The 21,245-nt window shown below is 37.1% G+C and overlaps 4 protein-coding genes across 5 annotated transcripts; 2 read left to right on the top strand and 2 right to left on the bottom strand.

Moving 5' to 3' along the window:
* The first annotated feature begins 8,031 nt into the window (after positions 1 to 8,031).
* LOC106339282 (F-box protein MAX2) lies at positions 8,032 to 15,076 on the top strand. The gene is made up of 2 exons (XM_013778071.1): positions 8,032 to 8,542; positions 12,921 to 15,076. The coding sequence occupies exon 2, from the start codon at positions 13,628 to 13,630 to the stop codon at positions 14,906 to 14,908; it is 1,281 nt and encodes a 426-aa protein (XP_013633525.1). The 5' UTR covers positions 8,032 to 8,542; positions 12,921 to 13,627; the 3' UTR covers positions 14,909 to 15,076.
* Positions 15,077 to 15,120: 44 nt separating this feature from the next.
* Positions 15,121 to 17,710, bottom strand: LOC106339284 (plant cysteine oxidase 4). 2 transcript variants are annotated; one of them, XM_013778073.1, is made up of 6 exons: positions 17,609 to 17,710; positions 16,908 to 17,166; positions 16,537 to 16,673; positions 15,854 to 16,007; positions 15,566 to 15,769; positions 15,127 to 15,431 (listed from the first exon to the last, which is right to left on the bottom strand). In XM_013778073.1, exons 2-6 carry the CDS (start codon positions 17,008 to 17,010, stop codon positions 15,313 to 15,315), a joined length of 717 nt encoding a protein of 238 aa, XP_013633527.1. In that variant the 5' UTR covers positions 17,011 to 17,166; positions 17,609 to 17,710; the 3' UTR covers positions 15,127 to 15,312. The 2 variants fall into 2 exon arrangements, with proteins under 2 accessions (XP_013633528.1, XP_013633527.1); XM_013778074.1 differs by lacking the exon at positions 17,609 to 17,710 and having other exon boundaries at positions 15,121 to 15,431; positions 16,908 to 17,010.
* Positions 17,711 to 17,827: 117 nt separating this feature from the next.
* LOC106339285 (multiprotein-bridging factor 1a-like) lies at positions 17,828 to 18,951 on the top strand. Its single transcript, XM_013778075.1, has 4 exons — positions 17,828 to 18,054; positions 18,281 to 18,364; positions 18,497 to 18,579; positions 18,664 to 18,951. The coding sequence occupies exons 1-4, from the start codon at positions 17,913 to 17,915 to the stop codon at positions 18,781 to 18,783; spliced, it is 429 nt and encodes a 142-aa protein (XP_013633529.1). The 5' UTR covers positions 17,828 to 17,912; the 3' UTR covers positions 18,784 to 18,951.
* A 53-nt stretch (positions 18,952 to 19,004) lies between these two features.
* Positions 19,005 to 20,885, bottom strand: LOC106337836 (phospholipase A1-IIdelta). Its single transcript, XM_013776945.1, has 3 exons — positions 20,301 to 20,885; positions 19,396 to 19,770; positions 19,005 to 19,296 (listed from the first exon to the last, which is right to left on the bottom strand). Exons 1-3 carry the CDS (start codon positions 20,883 to 20,885, stop codon positions 19,066 to 19,068), a joined length of 1,191 nt encoding a protein of 396 aa, XP_013632399.1. The 3' UTR covers positions 19,005 to 19,065.
* Positions 20,886 to 21,245: the final 360 nt, after the last annotated feature.

Here is a 21,245-nt window from a genome sequence, read left to right as displayed (position 1 = left end):
CTCGAAAATATCTACCCCAACCGGTTACTATGTCATATAACTCGAAAATGCAGAATAATTTTTTTTATCCTCAATTGATGATGAAGAGTAAAAAGATTTCTGAAGAAGAAGAGCAGTTGACAAAAAGAAGAAGAAAAAAACGACATAGTATTATGTTTTTATCAACCTAAATGAAACCGACCCTCCACTCATAAACCAAGTTAACGTTTAAACAACACCATTTACGGTTTTGGGGGAATTAGTTTAAAATCGATATTTTGTGTATGTAATTCAAAAAAAAAAGAATTGTTCATGTGGTTTTTGGCATGGCTTAAAAGTTTGTGTGTGAAATAGCCGGGAACAACTAATTCATAGGGGAATAAATTATTTTTCCGTTGTTCATGTGGTTTTTGGCATGACTTATAAGTTCGTGTGTGAAAAAGCCGGGAACAACTAGTTCATAGGGGAATGAGCCATTTTCCCAGATTTTAACCCCACATACAATGCCGAGATCTATTATTGTCTAGAAACACTTACAAGGATCCTACTCTACCCAATCATGATCAACATTGTATTTTTTACCACTACAAAGACGAATTCATCCCTCGACTCGGGATGAACCGCCTCTTAAACCACCTAATTATATCACAAAAGCGAGAGTACAAAGCAACTTCAAACCACTCCCTTCACCCTAACTTAAGAATACTAATCAAAGTCCATAACGGCTGAAGCCATAAGATTGGAATGGTGCGCTTGTCCAACCATAACGACACCGGAAGGTGCATTTTCTCAGTCGGAGGATCCCATGGTATGAAGCTTCAGCTTGACTCTTGCAAGGGAGATTAGTTAAGCTTATACGGATGCCGAGAGACACGAGTCTCCATTATCCGCTTGAGCCACAGCACCATTCCTGTGCAACTTTACTCTTTGCATGGGGAATGGTTTCTTTTTAAAATATCGATGTATTAAAATTTTAAAGTTTATGGATTCTAATTTCTATAGAATAAAATATTAACAGTTGTAAAACGAAGATTAATCAGGATCCTTCTTGAATGCATTATTTGTAAGTAGGAGAAAACATAAACTATAAGTTTATAAATAATTCAGTTTTCTTCACACGGAAGGTAATTCACTTTATCAGAATTCATGCCAGGTAAATAAACTCGTAGGACTATCATTATAATGATTAGTCATTATTTGTATCGCATACGTAAATTACCTTTTAATTAGCACGCATGTAATCATGAAATGGACTATGGATCGTAAAATAGTCCATCAGACATTTTTTAACTTTGTTAACGAACAGAAATACACACGTAGACAGTGTATAATATGTATAATCCCAATCATACAGTGCAAATTATTATCTACAAAATTTTATTATATGGTAAACTAGACAAATTACTTTTTATAACAGTACTATATAATCAAACGTGGTTTGATCCCTTTTAAATCATTACACATAGAGATTTGATATGTCGACACTGCTAATGTTTTAGTTCATCCGCAAATATAGAATAATGAATAAACTAACAAATGGATAATGGTACAATGGTGGGAGATTTGTCATGCAATTATATCAACCATTCATAATTTCAATCACTTTCTAATTATATTGAAAGTTCAACACATTGAAGTAGTCTGGCTTTGGTTTCAAAATTCTCAACTTTGCTTAAGAAAAATCACAACTAAGCTGGACACATCATCTTTTAGTGATTATTTATCAATATTTTGTAATTATTAGTAGACCACGGTACGATGAAAAGATTTAATATTATTTTTTTATTCGGATTTTAAAATATGTAACCACGATAAGATTTGATATTATATGTCGATAACCGAAAATTCAACACATAGACTGATGTTTCTCTTATATCAAACTACCAATACATGTAGTTTGCCATGCAAGTTATTTTTACGGTAGTATTTTCATGTCATCTTTTACAAAATTGTGCTTCTTTATAAACAAAATTTTCTATTTAATCATTTCATCGTATTTTTAAACTGATATTAGGAAAATGTTCACTTATCTAACATACATATACTTAAAGAAAATCTAACAACCGCTAAGATTCTAGTTCAAACACATTTCTAAACTTAAAACATTTGCTACGAGACGAAAAAGTGGTGGTAGCCTAGTGACAATCTCTTGGGGCTTGGTGTGTATCCACATCAGTCATGGGTTCGATTCCCCCTGGGAACTAAATTATCACTACTTGGCCAGTCTGGGCTTGGGTTTTGGCCCAAGTGGTTTACATGGTGGGCCATAACAGATGATTGGTCTACCTCCTGGCATTAGTCGGAAGGTATTCCAAACTCAGGTCAGGCAGTGTGGTACGCTTTCGTGCTAGTCCACTCTGTAGCACTAATTGCGTTCCTCCCGGGGCCGACCGGATCAACCGATAGAGTTTATCAAAAAACATTTGCTATGAGATGAAACGCTAAAAATTATAAAGAAAAAGGAGAAATAGATGACACTTTGAAGAGTGATGACTTGATGAGGATGTACTATTACTATATCTATCAAAGTTTTGCCGGGAAAAGTGCCAATTTCGACCCCAACAATTTTAGTCGTGCCAAATACGATCCGAACAATTGATCAGTGCCAAATACGACCTCAACTCAATTATAATTCAAAAAACTACCCGAACTTCTTAAAACGTGCCTAAATATACATTGACTCTAACAGAAGTTAGTCAACCATTAACAAGATAAAACGACGTTGTTTTGATATACGGGGAAAAAATGTCAATTTCGACCCCAACACTCTCAGTCGTGCCAAATAGGACACGAACAAATGGTCAGTGCCAAAAACGATTTCAACTCAATTATAATTTAAGAAAAATCACCCAAACTTTTTAAAACGTGTCTAAATCTACATTGACTCTAACAGAAGTTAGTCAACCGTTAACAAGATAAGACGGCGTCGTTTTGATATATATATATATATATTTTTTAAAAATATGTTCATTTCGGAACTCAAACCCATGCCGATATATCCTCTTAAAGGGGCACACTAACAATTAGACTAAAATAATTTTTTGAAATATGTTTACAAATTGAAATTCCCCACTATATAAACTACTATTCTTCTTCATCTTATCCAATTTAAAACTTTGGTGATTGCTTTATATATTTTAGTTATTGTTTAATATGTCTAATATTTTGTACAACATATCTTAGTGAAAGAAAGGTAAAAGGCCTTAACATTTTTGAACAAAATTTCAAAATATATAATATTAACTTTGAAAAATAAAAAAAACTCCACTTAAGTTTAAAAATTAAAAATAATTTAAATTAGAAAATTGTATAAATAAATTCAAAGTTTTAAGCATATTTATGATCATATAACAATAGAAATATTTATTTATATTTTAGTAAGATATAAGTTTATTAAAGATATGATAAATAAAAAACATGTTAATGTATTTATATAAATCAGAAAAATTGTCACCAAAATTTTAAATTGGATAAGATGAAGAATAATAGTAGTTCATATAATTTCAAATTTGTAATAGTATTTAAAAAAAATATTTTTATCTTGTTGTTAGTGTACCCATTTAAAAGGGTATCACAACACGGTTTGAGTTTCGGAATGAACATATATATATTTTTTAAATAGATATATATATATAGCAAAACGATGTCGTCTTATCTTGTTAACGGTTGACTAATTTCTGTTAGAGTCAATGTAGATTTATGCACGTTTTAAGAAGTTCAAGTAGCTTTTCTTAAATTATATTTAAGCTGAGGTCGGTTTTGGCACTGACCATTTGTTCGGGTCCTATTTGGCAGAACTGAGAGTGTTGGGGTCGAAATTGGCACTTTTTCTCGTATATCAAAACGACGTCGTTTTATCTTGTTAACGATTGACTAACTTATGTTAGAGTCAATGTAGATTTAAGCACTTTTTAGGAAGTTTGAGTTGTTTTTTTGAATTATAATTGAGTTGAGGTCGTATTTGGCACCGATCAGTGGCACGACCTAAATTGTTGGGGTCGAAATTGGTATTTTTCCCAAGTTTTGCCCAACCCCCCATATATATATATATATATATATTTTAAAAAATATGTTCATTTCGGGACTCAAACCCGTGCCGGAATATCCTTTTAAAGGGGCACACTAAAATTAAACTAAAATAATTTTTTGAAATATTTTTACAAATTGAAATTCCCCACTATATAAACTACTATTCTTCTTCATCTTATCCAATTTAAAACTTTGGTGATTGCTTTATATATTTTAGTTATTGTTTAATATGTCTAATATTTTGTACAACATATCTTAGTGAAAGAAAGGTAAAAGGCCTCTTAACATTTTTGAACAAAATATCAAAATATATAATATTAACTTTGAAAAATAAAAAAAAATTCCACTTAAGTTTAAAAATTAAAAATAATTTAAATAAAAAAATTGTATAAATATATTCAAAATTTTAAGCATATTTATGATCGTATAATAATTAAAATATTTATTTATATTTTAGTAAGATATTAGTTTATTAAAGATATGATAAATAAAAACATGTTAATGTATTTATATAAATCAGGAAAAATTGTCACCAAAATTTTAAATTGGATAAGATGAAGAATAATAGTAGTTTATATAATTTCAAATTTGTAATAGTATTTAAAAAAATTACTTTTATCTAGTTGTTAGTGTGCCTATTTAAAAGGGTATCACAACACGGTTTGAGTTTCGGAATGAACATATATATATATTTTAAAAAGATATATATATATATATCAAAACAATGTCATCTTATCTCGTTAACGGTTGACTAATTTTTGTTAGAGTCAATGTAGATTTATGCACGTTTTAAGAAGTTCAAATAGTTTTTCTTAAATTATAATTAAGTTGAGGTCGGTTTTGGCACTGACCATTTGTTCGGGTCCTATTTGGCACGACTAAGAGTGTTGGGGTCGAAATTGACATTTTTTCTCGTATATCAAAACGACGTCGTTTTATCTTGTTAACGATTGACTAACATTTAAGCACGACCTAAATTGTTGGGGTCGAAATTGGTTACCCCCCATAAGAGTTAAGCACGACCTAAATTGTTGGGGTCGAAATTGGTTCCCCACAAGAAAAAGGGATACGGATAAGGGTTTACATAGTATATATTATCAGTTTGTAACCGAATGAACAAAATGTTTTCTTTTCCACAACTTTACTTTAGACTTTGGAGGACATCGAAAGTACTTCACAGCTAATAATACCTTTTTTTTTTGTCAACACACAGCTAATAATACCTACAATTCATATCATTGACGGAACTTTAAACAGCGAGCGAATCAGTATTGATTGATTCCCGGAAGCCAATACTTTTTACCTTTTTAGATAAAAATATGGGTATAAACTTAATATTGGGCTAATATTCGTTATTTGATTGCGTGGAAAAATATTTTGCTTATTTGATTGCCATATTTTGCTGATATTTGTTCATCTTAGTCATTATTGATTACGCGAGAGATTGTTCTATTTTCTTTTTCCTTAGAACAAGTAAAAGAAAAGAAATTTATAAGTTATTACAAATGAAAAATAGTTATTTTACAAAAAAAAAACAAATGAAAAATAATGTGATTGTAATTCGATATGGGAGTAACGAGTAAGATCAGTTCGTGAGAAGGTGGACTTTCTGAGTTAGGATTTTTCTCGAACAAGTAGGGTCCAAAAAGATGCACTGCTCTTGCTCTTAAGATCTATACATCACATTCAACTTCTCATATGCTTATCGCCACTTAAATTTTTTTATGATCTGGTGTATTTTATTCTATTATTAAAATATATATTTGCAAAGCTTTTTCAAAAAAAAAATATATACTATTTAGGCCATATATTTTATATACATTAGCTACTTCAAAACGCAAACGATAGAAAAAGGAAACTGTGTTTAATTCATTAATATTGATGTCCGTGGAAAAAATGGACCAATTAGGGTCCGACTGGTGACCATCCGGAAAACAAAAGGAACGAATAAAAAAGGAATGTACGGGAATAAAATATCAGGAATGAAAAGGAATGATTATTCCTTATCAAATTTGACAAGGAATAATTTTGTTCTTTAATTCTCTACAAAAAAGGGAATGAAAGGGAATGAGAGGAAATTATTATTCCTTGTGAATGGTAATTTTTTTTAGGAACGTTAGGGAATGCATTATTCCTCGTCGTTCCCTGGTCACCATTCATACCCTTAGTATGTATATTGGTGCTTTTATTCAACACCCTGCTTTAATATCCATATCAGTTTTTTTATTCCACATCAGCTCTTTTTCTCACATAATAATTAATTCAATAAATATTTAAATTTTAATCATCTAGAAATTTTGTTTTAAAAATCATCATTATATCCATCTATTTAATTCATCAAATCTTCTTATTAAAAATAAACAATTATCAAATCTAAGTCATTTTAAAATAATTTATAACTAAACCTTTAATATTCTAAAATAACTAAGAGTTCAAATGTAGATTCTATTTTTAAAAACTCATTTTTAAAGATAAAAACAATTTTTTTTTGTAAATTAATTAGCAAATTAAAATAAAAAAAAATATTAAATAGTTTAATAAATAGATTATTTTTATTAAATAATTGAGATAAAATAGTTAGTGTATAAAAAATTTCTTCCATTTTAATAATTAATAACATAATAACATGTGACCTTTTTTGGACTCTATTTTATGATATTCAACTCCAAATAATCCACTAAAGCTTTTTTGGTTTTTCAACACCTTCATTACAGATAATTTATTCGGTCTAAGAGCATCCGTAACGGTGGTTTTTCACCAGTTCTTAGCACTAGTTCCTAGGTTAATCTGAATGAAATACTATTAACAAAGCTAAGTTTGCTAAAAATCGGTCCGTAATTAAGGAGTTTAAGGACTGAGTCCTTAGTGACGTGGCTTTCGACGATATCTTCGAAGATTGAACGAAGCTTTCGACGATATTTTCGAAGATACATACAACAACATAGTGGAGGCCCAACCCAATAAGCAAAGGGAATGTGCTTATATATAACGAAACCGCGAAGCAGGACACAACCGTTTATGGAATGACTACTTCAGCGAAGATCCGACATTTCCGGCACATTTATTCAAACATCATTTCCGCATGAACAAGGAATTATTCTTGCGTATTGTCTATCGCCTCTCAGAGGACGTTCCATTCTTTCGACAAAGATGAGATGCAACCGGGAGGTTTGATCTTTCTCTACTACAAAAATGTACGGTAGCAATTCGTCTGCTTACTTATGGTTCTGCAGCTGACACGGTTGACGAATATCTCCGACTTGGTGAAAGCACGGCAAGTCTAAGAAGCAACCCAAAAAAATGTGGAGCGGGCTTTTGGAGTATTGCAAGCTCGATTTGCGATTGTGAAAAACCTGGCTCTTTCATGGGACAAGGAAAAGATAGGGAAGATTATGAGAGCATGTATCATACTACACAATATGATAGTCAAAAATGAACGAGATGGATACACTCAGTACGATATATCTGAATTTGAAGAAGGAGATGTAACCAAAAGTTCACGGGTGGATATGTCCTATAGTACCGACATGCCTACAAATCTCGGTAATATGCTTGGCATTCGGAATCATGTTCGCAATAGGCGTATACACGAACAATTGAAAAATGATTTAATTGAAAATATTTGGAACAAATTTGGTGATGAAGATTAATAATTATTGTATCTTTATATTTAATTATGCAATAAATAAAAATTTTAATTTCACATGTTTTAAAATTTAATTTTTTTTTTATTTCTAAGAACTCCAGTTTGGTAAACACCATTGGACATACAATTTTGATTAGAGTCCTTACAATTCAAAATTTTTTTTTTTTTAAAATAATAGTCTAATAATACGAACTCTAAGAGCATGATTATTGAGAGGTTCTTATGATGGAGTTCTTATCGGAATATAAGAACCCGTCTCTTAACTTTTAACTAAAAAGCTAAGAACCGACTCTTAAATAAGAGTTTTAAAAAACATATTCTTATATTCCGATAAAAACTTCACGGTAAAAACTCTCCAATAATGCTCTAATGGTGTTACCAGTGGAGATGCTCTGACACAACAGCAAGAGACATTTATCTAAAACTATCAAAAATTAAAATTAAATAAAAAAGACAAAGACATCGTCACGGGGCTATCTTCCTCCCGACACAACAGCTCTCTTCTTCTTCTTCTTCACTAAAATCTTGATCAAACTCAAAAAACAAACACTTCCAAGATTTGCTTTCTCTTCTCTTCTCTCATGGCTCCCTCCACCATCACTACCACACTCTCCGACCTCCCTGACGTCATTTTATTCAATATCTCCGCTCTCGTCACCGACACACGAGCTCGCAACTCCCTCTCCCTCGTCTCCCGCAAGTTCCTCGCCCTCGAGAGATCAACACGCTCTCACCTCACTCTCCGCGGCAACGCGCGTGACCTCCACCTCCTCCCCGGCTGTTTCCGATCCATCTCCCACCTCGATCTCTCCTTCCTCTCCCCGTGGGGTCACTCTCTCCTCTCTTCTCTCCCCACTGATCACCAGAACCTCCTTATTAAATCACAAGGTTTGATAAGAAGTCCTTCTCTTATTTAATATCAAAAGCTCAATAACAAAGTCACACCTTTATCTCATCACACGATATGTCTATTTATATCACATAGACAATATCCTATTCCTAGTTGATAAACCTCAATATTATGATCATTATTCAAAAACACACAAATCATAATTCAACTAGGAAAACATATAACTTGTCTCTTAAGGTTTCTTCAAGCTATAACTCCAACATACTCCCCCTTAAGCTTGAACTCACTCACATCCTTAATTCCAATCAAACTTCTCATTTGCACGAACTTAGTCCTTCCAAGCGGCTTGGTCAGTATGTCAGCTTTCTGCTCACTGCCAGGTACATGCTCAACCTCAACCAGTTCATTCTCAACGCATTCTCGTATAAAATGGAACCTCCTATGTATGTGTTTACTTCGGCCGTGAAATACAGGATTCCTTGCAAGTTGTATCGCAGATTTGTTGTCAACTCTAATGATCACCCGTATGCAAACTTCATTCATGACTTCACTCAGCAACTCTTCAAGCCACACGGCTTGTTTTGCAGCTTCAGTAGCCGCCATAAACTCTGCTTCACAACTCGACAAAGCCACTATCTCTTGCTTAGTAGAACACCAGGTTATAGGACTGTTTCCCAAATAAAAAATATGTCCACTCGTGCTCTTACCATCATCTTTATCCAGGTTATGTGAGCTGTCACTGTAACCAACCAGTTTCACACCTTTTTCCCGATAGAATCGTAGTCCAAGATTACATGTGCCCCGTAAGTACCTCAAAACTTGTTTCAATGCGGCTCCATGAGATTCTCTTGGCTCCTGCATATACCTGCTCAGTACACCAACACTGAAGGAGAGGTCTGGTCGTGTGTGTAGCAAATACCGCAGACAGCCAATACTGCGACGGTAAGCCTTCTCGTCAACTCTCTTCTCATCTGATGCTTTAGACAGGCTTGAGTTCATCTCCATAGGTATGTGTGTAGGGTTACACGAAGCCATGCCTGTTTCCTCTAGTATCTTGAGTGCATATCGGTTTTGCTTTAAGGTAATTCCATTTTCTCCTTGACAAACTTCTATACCCAAGTAGTAAGTCAACATCCCAAGATCACTCATCTCAAATTTGGTGGCCATCTCTTGCTTAAATCCTTCTATCAGTTCAAGTGATGATCCCGTAACCAGCAGGTCATCTACGTATACGACCACAAGAAGAATATTATTGCATACTTCCTTACGATAAAGCGATGGCTCCTTCAAGCATCGATGGAACTTCAGACCTCGCACTAATATGCGATTTAACTTCAGATTCCAAGCTCTTGGTGCTTGACGCAGTCCATAAAGAGCCTTCTTAAGTTTGTATACCTTGCTCTCTTGGCCTTTGACAATAAACCCTTGTGGCTGACTTACATATACTTCTTCTCTCAGGTCACCATGAAGGAATGCGGTTTTGACATCTAGATGGTGTATCATCCAACCTTTTGAAGCAGCTAACCCAATGATCAGGCGTATGGTCTCAATACGAGCCACAGGAGCGAAGACCTCATCATAATCAATGCCGTGTTTTTGCACATACCCTTTTGCCACCAAACGAGCCTTGAATTTATTGATGCTTCCATCTGCGTTTCGCTTGACCTTAAAGACCCACTTGAGACCAATCGGCTTGGCTCCTATAGGTAAGTCAACGAGGTCCCAAGTTTTATTTTCTTCTATCGAAGTGATCTCGTTTTTACATGCATCTACCCATACCTTTAGCCTTGATGCTTCATCATAATCCCACGGTTCTTCATTTACTATCATCAAGAGCCGTTCACTTTCGATCTCACACAACAAAATGTAGTCCTCAAGGTAGGCGGGTTTAGTACTTACACGCTGTGATCTCCTTGGTTGTTGATGGTCATCTTCTTCAGAGCCTTCATCATGAGCTGATTCACTGTCGTTCTCCTCTTCTGCTGTCGTTTCATTATCATCACCGACTGCATTGTTTTCACTTTCATCAGTATTGCCATTCGATCCAAGGTTCACAATAAATTCACCAGGCTCTGTGTGCTCTGTTTCATCTTTCTCGTACCAGTTCCATTCCTTTTCCTCAGTGAAGTGGACATCACGGCTTACACGTATCTTCTTTGTACTAGGGTCGAGTAAGCGATATGCTTTTGACCCTGGTTCTGTTCCCAAGTGAACCAGTTTTCTTGATCTATCATCAAGTTTTCTCCTTCCTGGTGCTTCTGTTCTCGCATAGCACACGCATCCAAACACCTTTATATGGCTAACATTTGGCTTTCGAGATCGTAGCATCTCGTATGGAGTCTTGCCATCCAAAGTCTTTGTCGCTAGTCGATTGATCAGGTACGTGGAGTGTCTCACAGCTTCTCCCCATAGCTCGTTTGGAACACTCATATGCTTCAACAAACTCCTTGTCATCTCCAGAAGGGTGCGGTTGCGTCTCTCAACAACGCCATTCTGTTGAGGGGAGTACGGTGCTGTTAAGTGTCGTTGAATGCCATTAGTTTCACAGTAGACACTGAACTCTTGAGATATAAACTCTCCCCCCCTGTCTGTTCTCAACATCTTGATTTGTTTTTCTGTTTCTAGCTCGATCATCCTTTTGAAGGATTTAAACTTCTCGAATGCCTCACTTTTTTCTCTTAGTAACACGGTCCACATATACCGAGTATGATCATCAATAAGCACCAGTACATATCTCTTCTGAGCAGGTGTTGACGGTGATATTGGACCACACAAGTCTCCATGAATCAGCTCAAGTGGACTCGATGCACGGAAGTTTGTTGTTTTTGGGAAAGGTTTTCTTGCTTGCTTTCCAAGTAAGCAGGACTCACAGGTTTCTTTCTTGATCGTAACATTCGGTAATCCATCAATAAAATCCCTTTTCACCATTAGCTTCAGTGTTTGGAGATTAACATGTCCAAGTCGAGCATGCCACAAGCTTGACTCCGTTGCAGATTTTATTTGCAGACATTGAACTCTATCAACAGACAAAACTACCTTGTAGAGCCGACTTGGCGATCGTGTAGTCTGGACCATGAGATCTCCACGTTTATCAAACAAGCTAAGTGTGTTGTTTTTCATACGAACCTCACAACCTACCTCAGTAGCTTGTCCCAAGCTTATGATATTGCTCTTTAGGCCAGGGATGTAGTAAACATTGCTCAAGATTTTCTTCTTTCCTCCTTCGAAAACAAAGCGTATAGAACCTTTACCTCTTATATCAATTCGAGAATCGTCACCAAACCTTACTTTCCCGGTCACAGTTTCATCAAGTTTGATAAAAAACAATCGTTCTCCACACATATGGTTTGAAGCTCCATTGTCAAGGTACCATACCTTCTCTGTATCATGACTAGATTCAAATATAGAAGGATTTACCTTCCTCTCATTGAGATAAACTATCTCATGTACCATTAATTCATCATCTTCCTCAGTGTCATCATTTTTTTTTTCAACATTCTCTTGGACTTGCAGCAGTTTATCTGGACAATCACTAGCGTAGTGACCCTGTTTGTCACAGCTGAAGCAAGTTATGTGAGAATTATCTCTGCCTCGATTTTGCTTATATGCATCTCTTTGAGCAGAGAACGTTCCAGCACGGCCACGGCCTCTACCTCTCCATGTAGAACGTCCGCCACGTCCCCTGCCTCTGCCATATGAATCAGAGCTTGCGTACATCAGTTTGTCCTTGTCATCTTGTGCGCTTTCTTCTTCATCTTCTTCATTGATCCTCTCTTCAAAGGCTTTTAACCGTCCAACAATATCCTCAAAAGTTGTTGTGTTGAGATCCAGAAACTGTTCTAGAGAAGCAACCATGTGGATATAGCTCTTCCTAGGTAAGCTTTTAAGAAATTTCTTAACAAGCTTTGTCTCTTCTATTATCATTCCCAAAGATGCAGCCTTTGATGAGATTTCCGATAGTTTACCAGAGAATGTATCAATAGTATCTTCATCTTTCATCTTTAGTTTATCAAACTCTACCATTAGGGTTTGGAGTCTAGCCTCCTTTACCCTTTCAGCCCCAACATACCTAGCTTTTATTGCCTCCCATATTTCCTTAGCTGTCGACATGTCGCCAACTTGGAGTGTCAACACTTCAGGTATAGATTGGCATATGAGTACCATAGCTAGGTTATTTTTCTTCTCGTCTTTGTTTCCCGGATCAATTGTTTCCCATACTTCATTAGCCTTAAGTGCGAGCTTCATTCTCATGGACCAGACGGTATAGTTTGAAGAAGTTAACATTGGATATTTGATGGAGGATGTTCCAATACCTTTAGTCGCGATTGTTTCTTCTTTTACATCTGCCATGATTGTTGAACTTAGATCTCAAGCTTTAAACCCTTAAGGCTCTGATACCACGTATTAAATCACAAGGTTTGATAAGAAGTCCTTCTCTTATTTAATATCAAAAGCTCAATAACAAAGTCACACCTTTATCTCATCACACGATATGTCTATTTATATCACATAGACAATATCCTATTCCTAGTTGATAAACCTCAATATTATGATCATTATTCAAAAACACACAAATCATAATTCAACTAGGAAAACATATAACTTGTCTCTTAAGGTTTCTTCAAGCTATAACTCCAACACTCCTCGCTCTCCGCCTCCGCCTCTGTTTCCCCTCAGTCTCCTCCCTCGCCGTCTACGCACGATCTCCCTCCTCTCTCGAGCTTCTCCTCCCTCAATGGCCGAGGATCCGCCACGTCAAGCTCGTCCGCTGGCACCAGAGACCTTCTCAGATCCCTCTGGGCGGCGACTTCGTCTCAGTCTTCGAGCACTGCGGCTTCCTCGAGTCTCTTGATCTCTCCGCTTTCTACCACTGGACGGAAGACTTGCCTCCCGTTCTCCTCCGTTACGCTGACGTGGCGGCCAGGCTCACTCGTTTGAATCTATTAACGGCGTCGTTTAACGATGGTTACAAGTCTAGCGAGATTGTTGATATAACCAAAGCTTGTCCTAACCTTAGAGACTTCCGTGTAGCGTGCACGTTTGATCCACGTTACTTCGAGTTCGTCGGTGACGAGACTCTCTCCGCCGTATCCACCAACTGTCCTAAACTAACAGTCCTCCACATGGTCGACACGGCGGCTCTAACGAGTCCTAGAGCTGTTCCGGGTAGCGATGGTGGAGACTCAGCTGTTACAGTGGGGACGCTAGTGGAAGTTTTCTCAGCTCTACCGTGTCTAGAGGAGCTTGTGCTTGACGTAGGGAAGAATGTGAAGCAGAGTGGTGTGGCTTTAGAGGCATTAAACTCGAGATGCAAAAAGTTAAGAGCTTTGAAGTTAGGACAGTTTCATAGTGTTTGCTCTGCTACAGAGTGGCGGCTAGAGGGTGTAGCTTTATGCGGAGGGTTACAGTCTTTGTCGATTAAAAACTCGGGGGACTTGAGTGATATGGGTTTGGTGGCTATAGGGAGAGGATGTTGTAAGCTGAGTAAGTTTGAGGTTCAAGGGTGTGAGAATGTGACGGTGAAGGGAGTAAGAACAATGGTTACTCTTCTGAGGAAGACTTTGACTGATGTTAGGATCTCTTGCTGTAAGAACTTAGATGCAACAGCTTCGTTGAAGGCGGTTGAACCGATCTATGATCGGATCAAGAAACTGCATATTGATTGTGTTTGGTCTAGTGTAGAGGAGGAAGGAGGTGTGGAGGAGACTAACCATGGTGATGATGATGATTATGAGAGGAGTCAGAAGAGGTGCAAGTATTCATCAGATGAATCGTTGAATGGGTTCTGTTCTGAAGAGAGAGTGTGGGAGAAGCTAGAGTATCTGTCTTTATGGATCAATGTTGGTGAGTTTCTAACACCATTACCAATGACAGGACTAGATGACTGTCCAAACTTGGAAGAGATTAGGATCAAGATAGAAGGAGACTGCAGAGGCAAACACAAGCCAGCTGAGCCAGAGCTAGGCCTAAGTTGCCTTGCTCTTTATCCAAAGCTCTCCAAGATGCAACTAGATTGCGGCGACACTATCGGTTACGCATTGACTGCACCTCCCATGCAGATGGATTTGAGCTCGTGGGAGAGATTCTTCTTGATTGGAATTGGTAACTTGAGCTTGAGTGAGCTAGATTATTGGCCACCACAAGATAGAGATGTGAACCAGAGGAGTCTTTATCTTCCAGGTGCAGGTCTGTTACAGGAATGTTTAACTCTGAGGAAGCTTTTCATCCATGGAACGGCTTATGAGCATTTCATGAATTTTTTGTTGAGGATCCCTAACTTAAGGGATGTGCAGCTTAGAGAAGACTATTACCCAGCACCTGAGAATGATATGAGTACAGAGATGAGAGTTGGCTCTTGTAGTAGATTCGAGGACCAGTTGAACAGCCGCAACATCATTGACTGATACTAAACACTAAGTAACTTCCACCCCCATTATTACATATGTATTGACTTCAGCTTCAGTTCACTCTAAATGTTATGTTTGTAAAAGGAAAGATCAAGATGATATACACAATTTGCAATGATGAATGATTTCAGAAATGAAAAAAAAAAAAAAACAATTTTTACATTATAACTCAATGAAGATTCCACATATTCAGAGAAAGAACCCTTGGCTCAAATCAACTAAACATTTTATCTTGTAAAGATAGTAAGTGCCAGTACATAAAATATTTTGCGTATGTACAATCCCGTTTGCAGTAATATAAAAAAAGATCCCAAATCTAAGAAGAGTGTGATATTAAATAAAAATCCGAATCTGCTTCACCAATAATGTAGAGGAATCAAGAGAGATATAACACGTACAAATTAAGTTCTAATAACAGGACCCCTGTACTGAACTCTTCGTATCACAAAGTCATCAGGCGGTTGATATTCCTCAAGCCAAGTCACGTCTGCTACCACTTCCCCATCCACTTCTACTTCACCTGCTCCGTTTCACATCGCAAAGTAAATTACAAGTCACTGTATAGCTTGAATTGTTGTGTTCTGTACTGATTAAATTTGAAACAACCTGACTATATTAACATGATAATTGTGTTTCGAGAGCTTAGAGTATTACCGGGCAAGTCTTCCCTTCTGGATTTACGGAAGTAAGTACAATGCCGATCATGGTCTGAAGAGTAAGGTGGAGCTAAGATATCAATAATAGCACAATGGGTGATGGCTTTAAAACAATGAATGTTGCCACCGCTTCTCGGGTATAACGTGGTTGCTGGGGTTGGAGCCGTCATCTCAGTATCCTTCACCAGTTTCGCGGGTCTTCCTGCTTATGAATTAAGAGTTTACAATTTAGACAACAAGAGTGATTCGTTAGAACTTGAGAGCTAGAGAAGAACAACAGTAATACCTTGTGATGGATCTTCTCGTTCGGTCAGGTCAGGCTCTATCCAGTCATATGACTTCACATGCATTGAACCATATATGAGCTTGCTGACCACAGTCATGCCCGGATGGTTATGAAGTGGTATCATAGATGAAGGTGGCATACAGAAAATTCCAATCTGTTTTGACAGAAAAAAAAATGAACCAAAGTGAGAGATAGTGATAGTAGAAGTACAATGAGGACAAGACATCAGCGAGAGACACTCGGAATATGACTCAAACTGTGGTTACTCATACTTTCTAGATCATTTGTCATAGGCATTTTTTGGGCAGACTTCAGGTTCATGGCTTGAATGGTTGGTTCCTGAGATTCTCTCAAGGAGTATGGATGCCCCCTATTCCCCTAACTTTGAATATGCCGAAGAAGAGAACATTAAATGTCAACTAAAACGTCTCAGGATTGGCTATAGAACATTTTTGACTTCTTATCTCTACTGAGAGTTTGGTTTTGACACATAAGCATTCCTATATAAACCTAGGAACAAGAATGGGGCTCCTATGCTATGTTTCATCTAGGACATCCTAAGTTAGATCACAAAAATACACACACTTTTCTGAAGACTTTCAAAACCCCCTAGTAGTAGCCATCCATAAACTTTAGCACCATTTAATACATCAGCCATAGAGTTGTCAATGAGTAATGCTTACAGAGAAACTGTCACACTCATGCAAATGAAGATACTTTATTGCTGGGGGAGACTGGTTACTTCCATTGAGAGGACCAGACCTAGTCCGTGCCAGCTGAGCTTCCTGCTCGATTCCAACATCAGAGGGCTTGATTTTCTCTGGAACATAAAATACAAATGAGATTCTAAGTGCAACAGGAAGACCACTGGCATATAAGACAAGAAAACGTAAAGTAAGATAAACGATTACTGCCACCAACAACAACACCTTAACCAAAACAATCATATAAGGTAATTGCAAAACAATCAGATAAAAACTTTCACATGTTGGGGACCATAATAAATCATTAACAATGATGAGACAAATAAGAGAATGGAGAAAGATGTAGATACCCAAGACATTGCGAACTTTCTGGAGAGCCTCCTCAGGGATTGGCCCGTCTGAAGAGAATGAGGCCTTGCAAGTATTGTAAAGCCTCTGAGCAAAGTAAGGCATGATCTGAAATCCAAATTCTCAGGCTCACCAGTTATCTCCCAAACAGAGGAACAGAGCTTCTTCTTCTTCTTCTAAAACACAAGCGGTGATGATACTAAAACTTGATGGAAGATACCATATCCACTTGATCTACATCATACAAGCATCTCTCCCTCCCTGAAAACAAGAGCATTATCTCAAAACTCTCATCTCTCTCTCTCTCTCTCTCTCAATTATAAAAATAATAAAAACAGAAACTTTTTAACTAAAGATGAGCATAACACACAGAGCGGTTCAAAATCAACAGCCGTAAAGGTTAATTAAAATCACGGAACCACATTGATTGTGTAATCGAAACTGAGTCAAGGTGAAGCTAATCGCATCATATAACGGCTCTCATAATAAGCCCGACACTAGAGAGTTCACAATGCTCCGCATATAATCGAATTGAGCTAAACTGATGATTCAATACACAGATTCCAATAAGACATTGTGATCCGATTCAGTGCAGATTAAGATTCACCAAAATCGGAGATTCGTTTTCTCAGGTAAGCATTAAGAGTCGAATCTGAGTTAAATTAGCAGCCACAAAGCAAAAAAGAAAACGGAGAAGAAGAACCTGAAACAGAAACAGAGCCCGTCGCGTAAGATCCGGAAGGAATCGGGTGCAAGTTGAAGAAGAATGAAGAAGAGTAATAATAATTATTTTTAGCTATAAAAGAGTAAATTAATTAAACATTATATTTCATAAGGTTGTTGGCCCATATATTTATTTATTTATTCTTCAAGTGGGAGGCAATATTACGAAACTACCCCTTAACATTTCACCTAACTTAATATCTTCTCTCTAAAGCTCTCTCGAGAGAGAAAGAAAACCCTAAGATTGATTGATTGATTTTTGATTGGAGAAGGAGACGAAAAGCATGGCAGGAACTGGACCGATGACTCAGGACTGGGAGCCCGTGGTGATCCGTAAGAGAGCCCCTAACTCCGCCGCCAAGCGCGACGAGAAAACTGTCAACGCCGCTCGTCGCGCCGGCGCCGATATCGAAACCGTCAGAAAACGTTTGTTTCTTAATTCATGAGGCTGATTCTGATTCCTAGTTATAATCCGCTTAAAAGCATAGGCTCTCTCTGGAATCAATTTATATTATATTAGATTTGGTATTTTGGATTTGCGATTTTTTTGTCCTCGATTCGATTTGAGCTTTAGGGTTGATATTATATTATCAGATTGATATTTTAATCTTTGAATTTGAAATTCAAGATATTTCTTTTGTGCTGTGTTTAGATAATGCTGGAACCAACAAGGCAGCATCAAGCAGCACTTCCCTCAACACAAAGACGCTTGATGACGACACTGAGAACCTTACTCGTAATCTCTCTTCACTTTCGCCTGATGCCTTAGTTTTGGTTTGAGGTCTATTAATATTTGAAGACTCTTATGGCATGTGATGGTTATAGTGTATTGATGTTTTTTTTTTTTTTTGTCTACGTTTGATTCCAGATGAGCGTGTGCCTACAGAGCTAAAGAAAGCTATTATGCAAGCCCGCACTGAGAAGAAGCTAACCCAGTCCCAACTTGCTCAAGTATTTTTTAACCCCCTTCTCTGTCTCTCTTGTTATTTACCTTTAACTCAGGTAGATAACTTGTTTGTTTGTTTCTTTATGTAGCTCATCAATGAGAAGCCACAAGTGATCCAAGAGTACGAGTCTGGTAAAGCTATCCCCAACCAGCAGATCCTTTCTAAGCTCGAGAGAGCACTTGGTGCTAAGCTCCGTGGTAAGAAGTGATGATCATCAAGTCCTGAAGATGAACAAATCTTAATCGCTGTTTCACTTTTCTTAAGGACTATGTGGTAAACAACAATCAGTGCTTCCATGTAATGTCGTCAAATCTTTTCTCGTATAAGCAAAGATAAACCGTTTGAAAGTTTCGTTTATGTTTTCACTCTTATAATCTTTGGGAGTATTGTTATTAGCAATTATAGTAGAGTCTCACAATTCACAAACTTCCAGGCATTTACAAACCATACATCAAGAAAAAAATCAAATCAAACCAAAAATCAAAGATAATTAGTCAAACTCGACCACGGGCATGTCTTCATCGTGGGGAGTAGCCATGACCCAATCACCGTCTTCATTCTTGAGCATGCCTTTGTTTTTCTCCACCCACCAACACTCGGGAACCAAACACTCCTCTTTCAACAGGGCACAAGATTTGTTAACCAACGCTATGCTTCTGTTCACTTTCATCTCGTACTTCTGGTTCTTCCCATTCCATCCCGCTACTACATGTAACATAGCCTACATCCATTCAAACCGTAAACCATTAAGACCAATGTCGGTTCTGTTTTATTTTAAAAGCCAATATTTGTGTGTTTGAGTCTATAGATAATGACTTGCCTGAAGGTTATGCCAGTCACCAGGATGATGGGTTTCTTTAAGATAAGGTGAAACTCTTGTATCGATTTTGAGTTTGGTCCCAATGTTGACGTACCCCATTATCTTAGCTGGATAACGTGTGATAAGATCAATTTCGTTTTTCACGTGCAATATCCTCACGTTATCATGTCTGTTGATTCTGTTTAAGAATTCTCTGTTGCCAACTCTCGGAGAACCAAACACAATAGCTGTCACCGGGGTCACGTCGCTAGAGCCGCTTGTAACGTTTTCTGCCAGGTCCAGTGCTGCGAGAGTCGCTATAGTTGCACCTAGACTGTGTCCCGTGAGGACTATGCTAGGCTTCTCGTCCTTGTATAGCTCTAGCAGCTCTCTTATCTATGTAGTTACAAGCCGGGTTTGACTCATATCAAGTAATCAAACAAAATTCGTGTCTTATGAATATGTGGTTTTATAAAAGAAAACTAGCTTTTGAACATGTTTTTACATTTTGTAATTGAAAACATTTATGATTGATCAACAATTTTTCAATTATTGGTTGATCCTATTGTTTTTGGATGTTCAAGCAATCAAAATGACAAGTTACATAAGTTATTTGTCATTTGATCATTTTTTACTAAATGAACTATTTTCTATTTCATTTATTAATAAATTAACTATTTAGCATGCTTGTGCATATTTCATAACAAAATTGATAACATATCTTATCAAATTTAAATGGATCAAAATTTGCTTTATATGCCAAATATTCATCCCAATTATTTCGTTTGATCATTATCTTGTAATAACTCTGATGTTATATTTTCATTTGTTTTGTGTGTGTGTGTGTTTTATTTCTTAGTGTTGGGGCCAACTTATACTTATACGAGTTAAATGAAAAAATGATTGCATCTTCTTTAGTTCACTACCTTAGTCAGAAGCTGTGAACGTGCACTCATCTTGGTGAAAGGTGAGTCAGGATTAGCCGTTGTATAAATAGTGAACCATCCAAGCATAACCTCAGGACCATCTCGACCGTCCATCAACAGTTCCTCTACCGAAGTCAACTTGGCTCCCATCACATTAACCCACTCGTAGTTCCTCGTCGTCCCACGAAACACAACATAGATCTCTCTCCTTCCAATCTCAGCCGTCCGCTCATCAGACGTCACCGTGATATAACCGATCCAATTAGTCTCACGGTCCCAAGACTCTCTTGACATGGAGCTTAGAAAGAAGGCTTCGTGGTCACTTACACGAGCCGTGGCGTAAAGGAACGAAACCACGTCGTAGTGTCTAGCGTCGTCGAGCATGACTTTGTGGAAGAAGGATGGTTTGCCATAACGGCTGGCTCCACAGTAGATGGAGTTTTGGTCGTTTATGAAAGTGTCGTAAGTGGCTTGACAGAAATCGCCTGCTCGAAGGATAAGACGGCGAAGTGAGTGGTCAAGTGGTTCCAAAAGGTTTTGCCAATTGTCTTGGCCGAGAAGCTCTTCCCATGATGGTTCGGCCATGATTTGATGATATGATTTCGTGTGTATTGTGTGTAACAAGTAACACATTGATTGAGGTTTTATATACATGTAATCGTGATAACCACTTTTTCTTTATTAATGAACATTTGAATTGATCTTGTATATATATGCCTTGGAATATGCTAGTGTTCACTGTTAAACTGGTCAACACTCAACACCGGATATTAAATCTAAACCAGTTGTTATCAAAAGTTTGATATATATATTAGTTTTACCTTTTGATTTCGAAATGTGAGTAAGACACTAAAACTTGGTTACTCTATTCCAGTTATAAAGTTATGGACCAAATATGGAAGCCATATAAGGTTCCTTAATATTTCTATACCAAAATATGGTTGA

Source organism: Brassica oleracea, chromosome C4 (assembly GCF_000695525.1).
Source record: "Brassica oleracea var. oleracea cultivar TO1000 chromosome C4, BOL, whole genome shotgun sequence".
Classification (NCBI taxonomy): Eukaryota; Viridiplantae; Streptophyta; class Magnoliopsida; order Brassicales; family Brassicaceae; genus Brassica; species Brassica oleracea.
This window is presented reverse-complemented; position numbering and strand designations above follow the sequence as displayed.

Bases quoted from the DNA above. Each gene is read 5' to 3' on its own strand.
- LOC106339282 (XM_013778071.1), top strand. From the start codon at position 13,628: ATGGTCGACACGGCGGCTCTAACGAGTCCTAGAGCTGTTCCGGGTAGC.
- LOC106339284 (XM_013778073.1), bottom strand. From the start codon at position 17,010: ATGCCTTACTTTGCTCAGAGGCTTTACAATACTTGCAAGGCCTCATTC. The intron at 16,008-16,536 runs GTAAGCATTACT...CTGTCAAAACAG, and splicing joins ATGAGTGTGACAGTTTCTCT to ATTGGAATTTTCTGTATGCC. The intron at 15,432-15,565 runs GTAATACTCTAA...GAAACGGAGCAG, and splicing joins CAGAAGGGAAGACTTGCCCG to GTGAAGTAGAAGTGGATGGG.
- LOC106339285 (XM_013778075.1), top strand. From the start codon at position 17,913: ATGGCAGGAACTGGACCGATGACTCAGGACTGGGAGCCCGTGGTGATC. The intron at 18,365-18,496 runs GTAATCTCTCTT...GTTTGATTCCAG, and splicing joins CGACACTGAGAACCTTACTC to ATGAGCGTGTGCCTACAGAG. The intron at 18,580-18,663 runs GTATTTTTTAAC...TTCTTTATGTAG, and splicing joins CCCAGTCCCAACTTGCTCAA to CTCATCAATGAGAAGCCACA.
- LOC106337836 (XM_013776945.1), bottom strand. From the start codon at position 20,885: ATGGCCGAACCATCATGGGAAGAGCTTCTCGGCCAAGACAATTGGCAA. The intron at 19,771-20,300 runs GTAGTGAACTAA...GTAACTACATAG, and splicing joins GTTCACAGCTTCTGACTAAG to ATAAGAGAGCTGCTAGAGCT. The intron at 19,297-19,395 runs GCAAGTCATTAT...GAATGGATGTAG, and splicing joins GTGACTGGCATAACCTTCAG to GCTATGTTACATGTAGTAGC.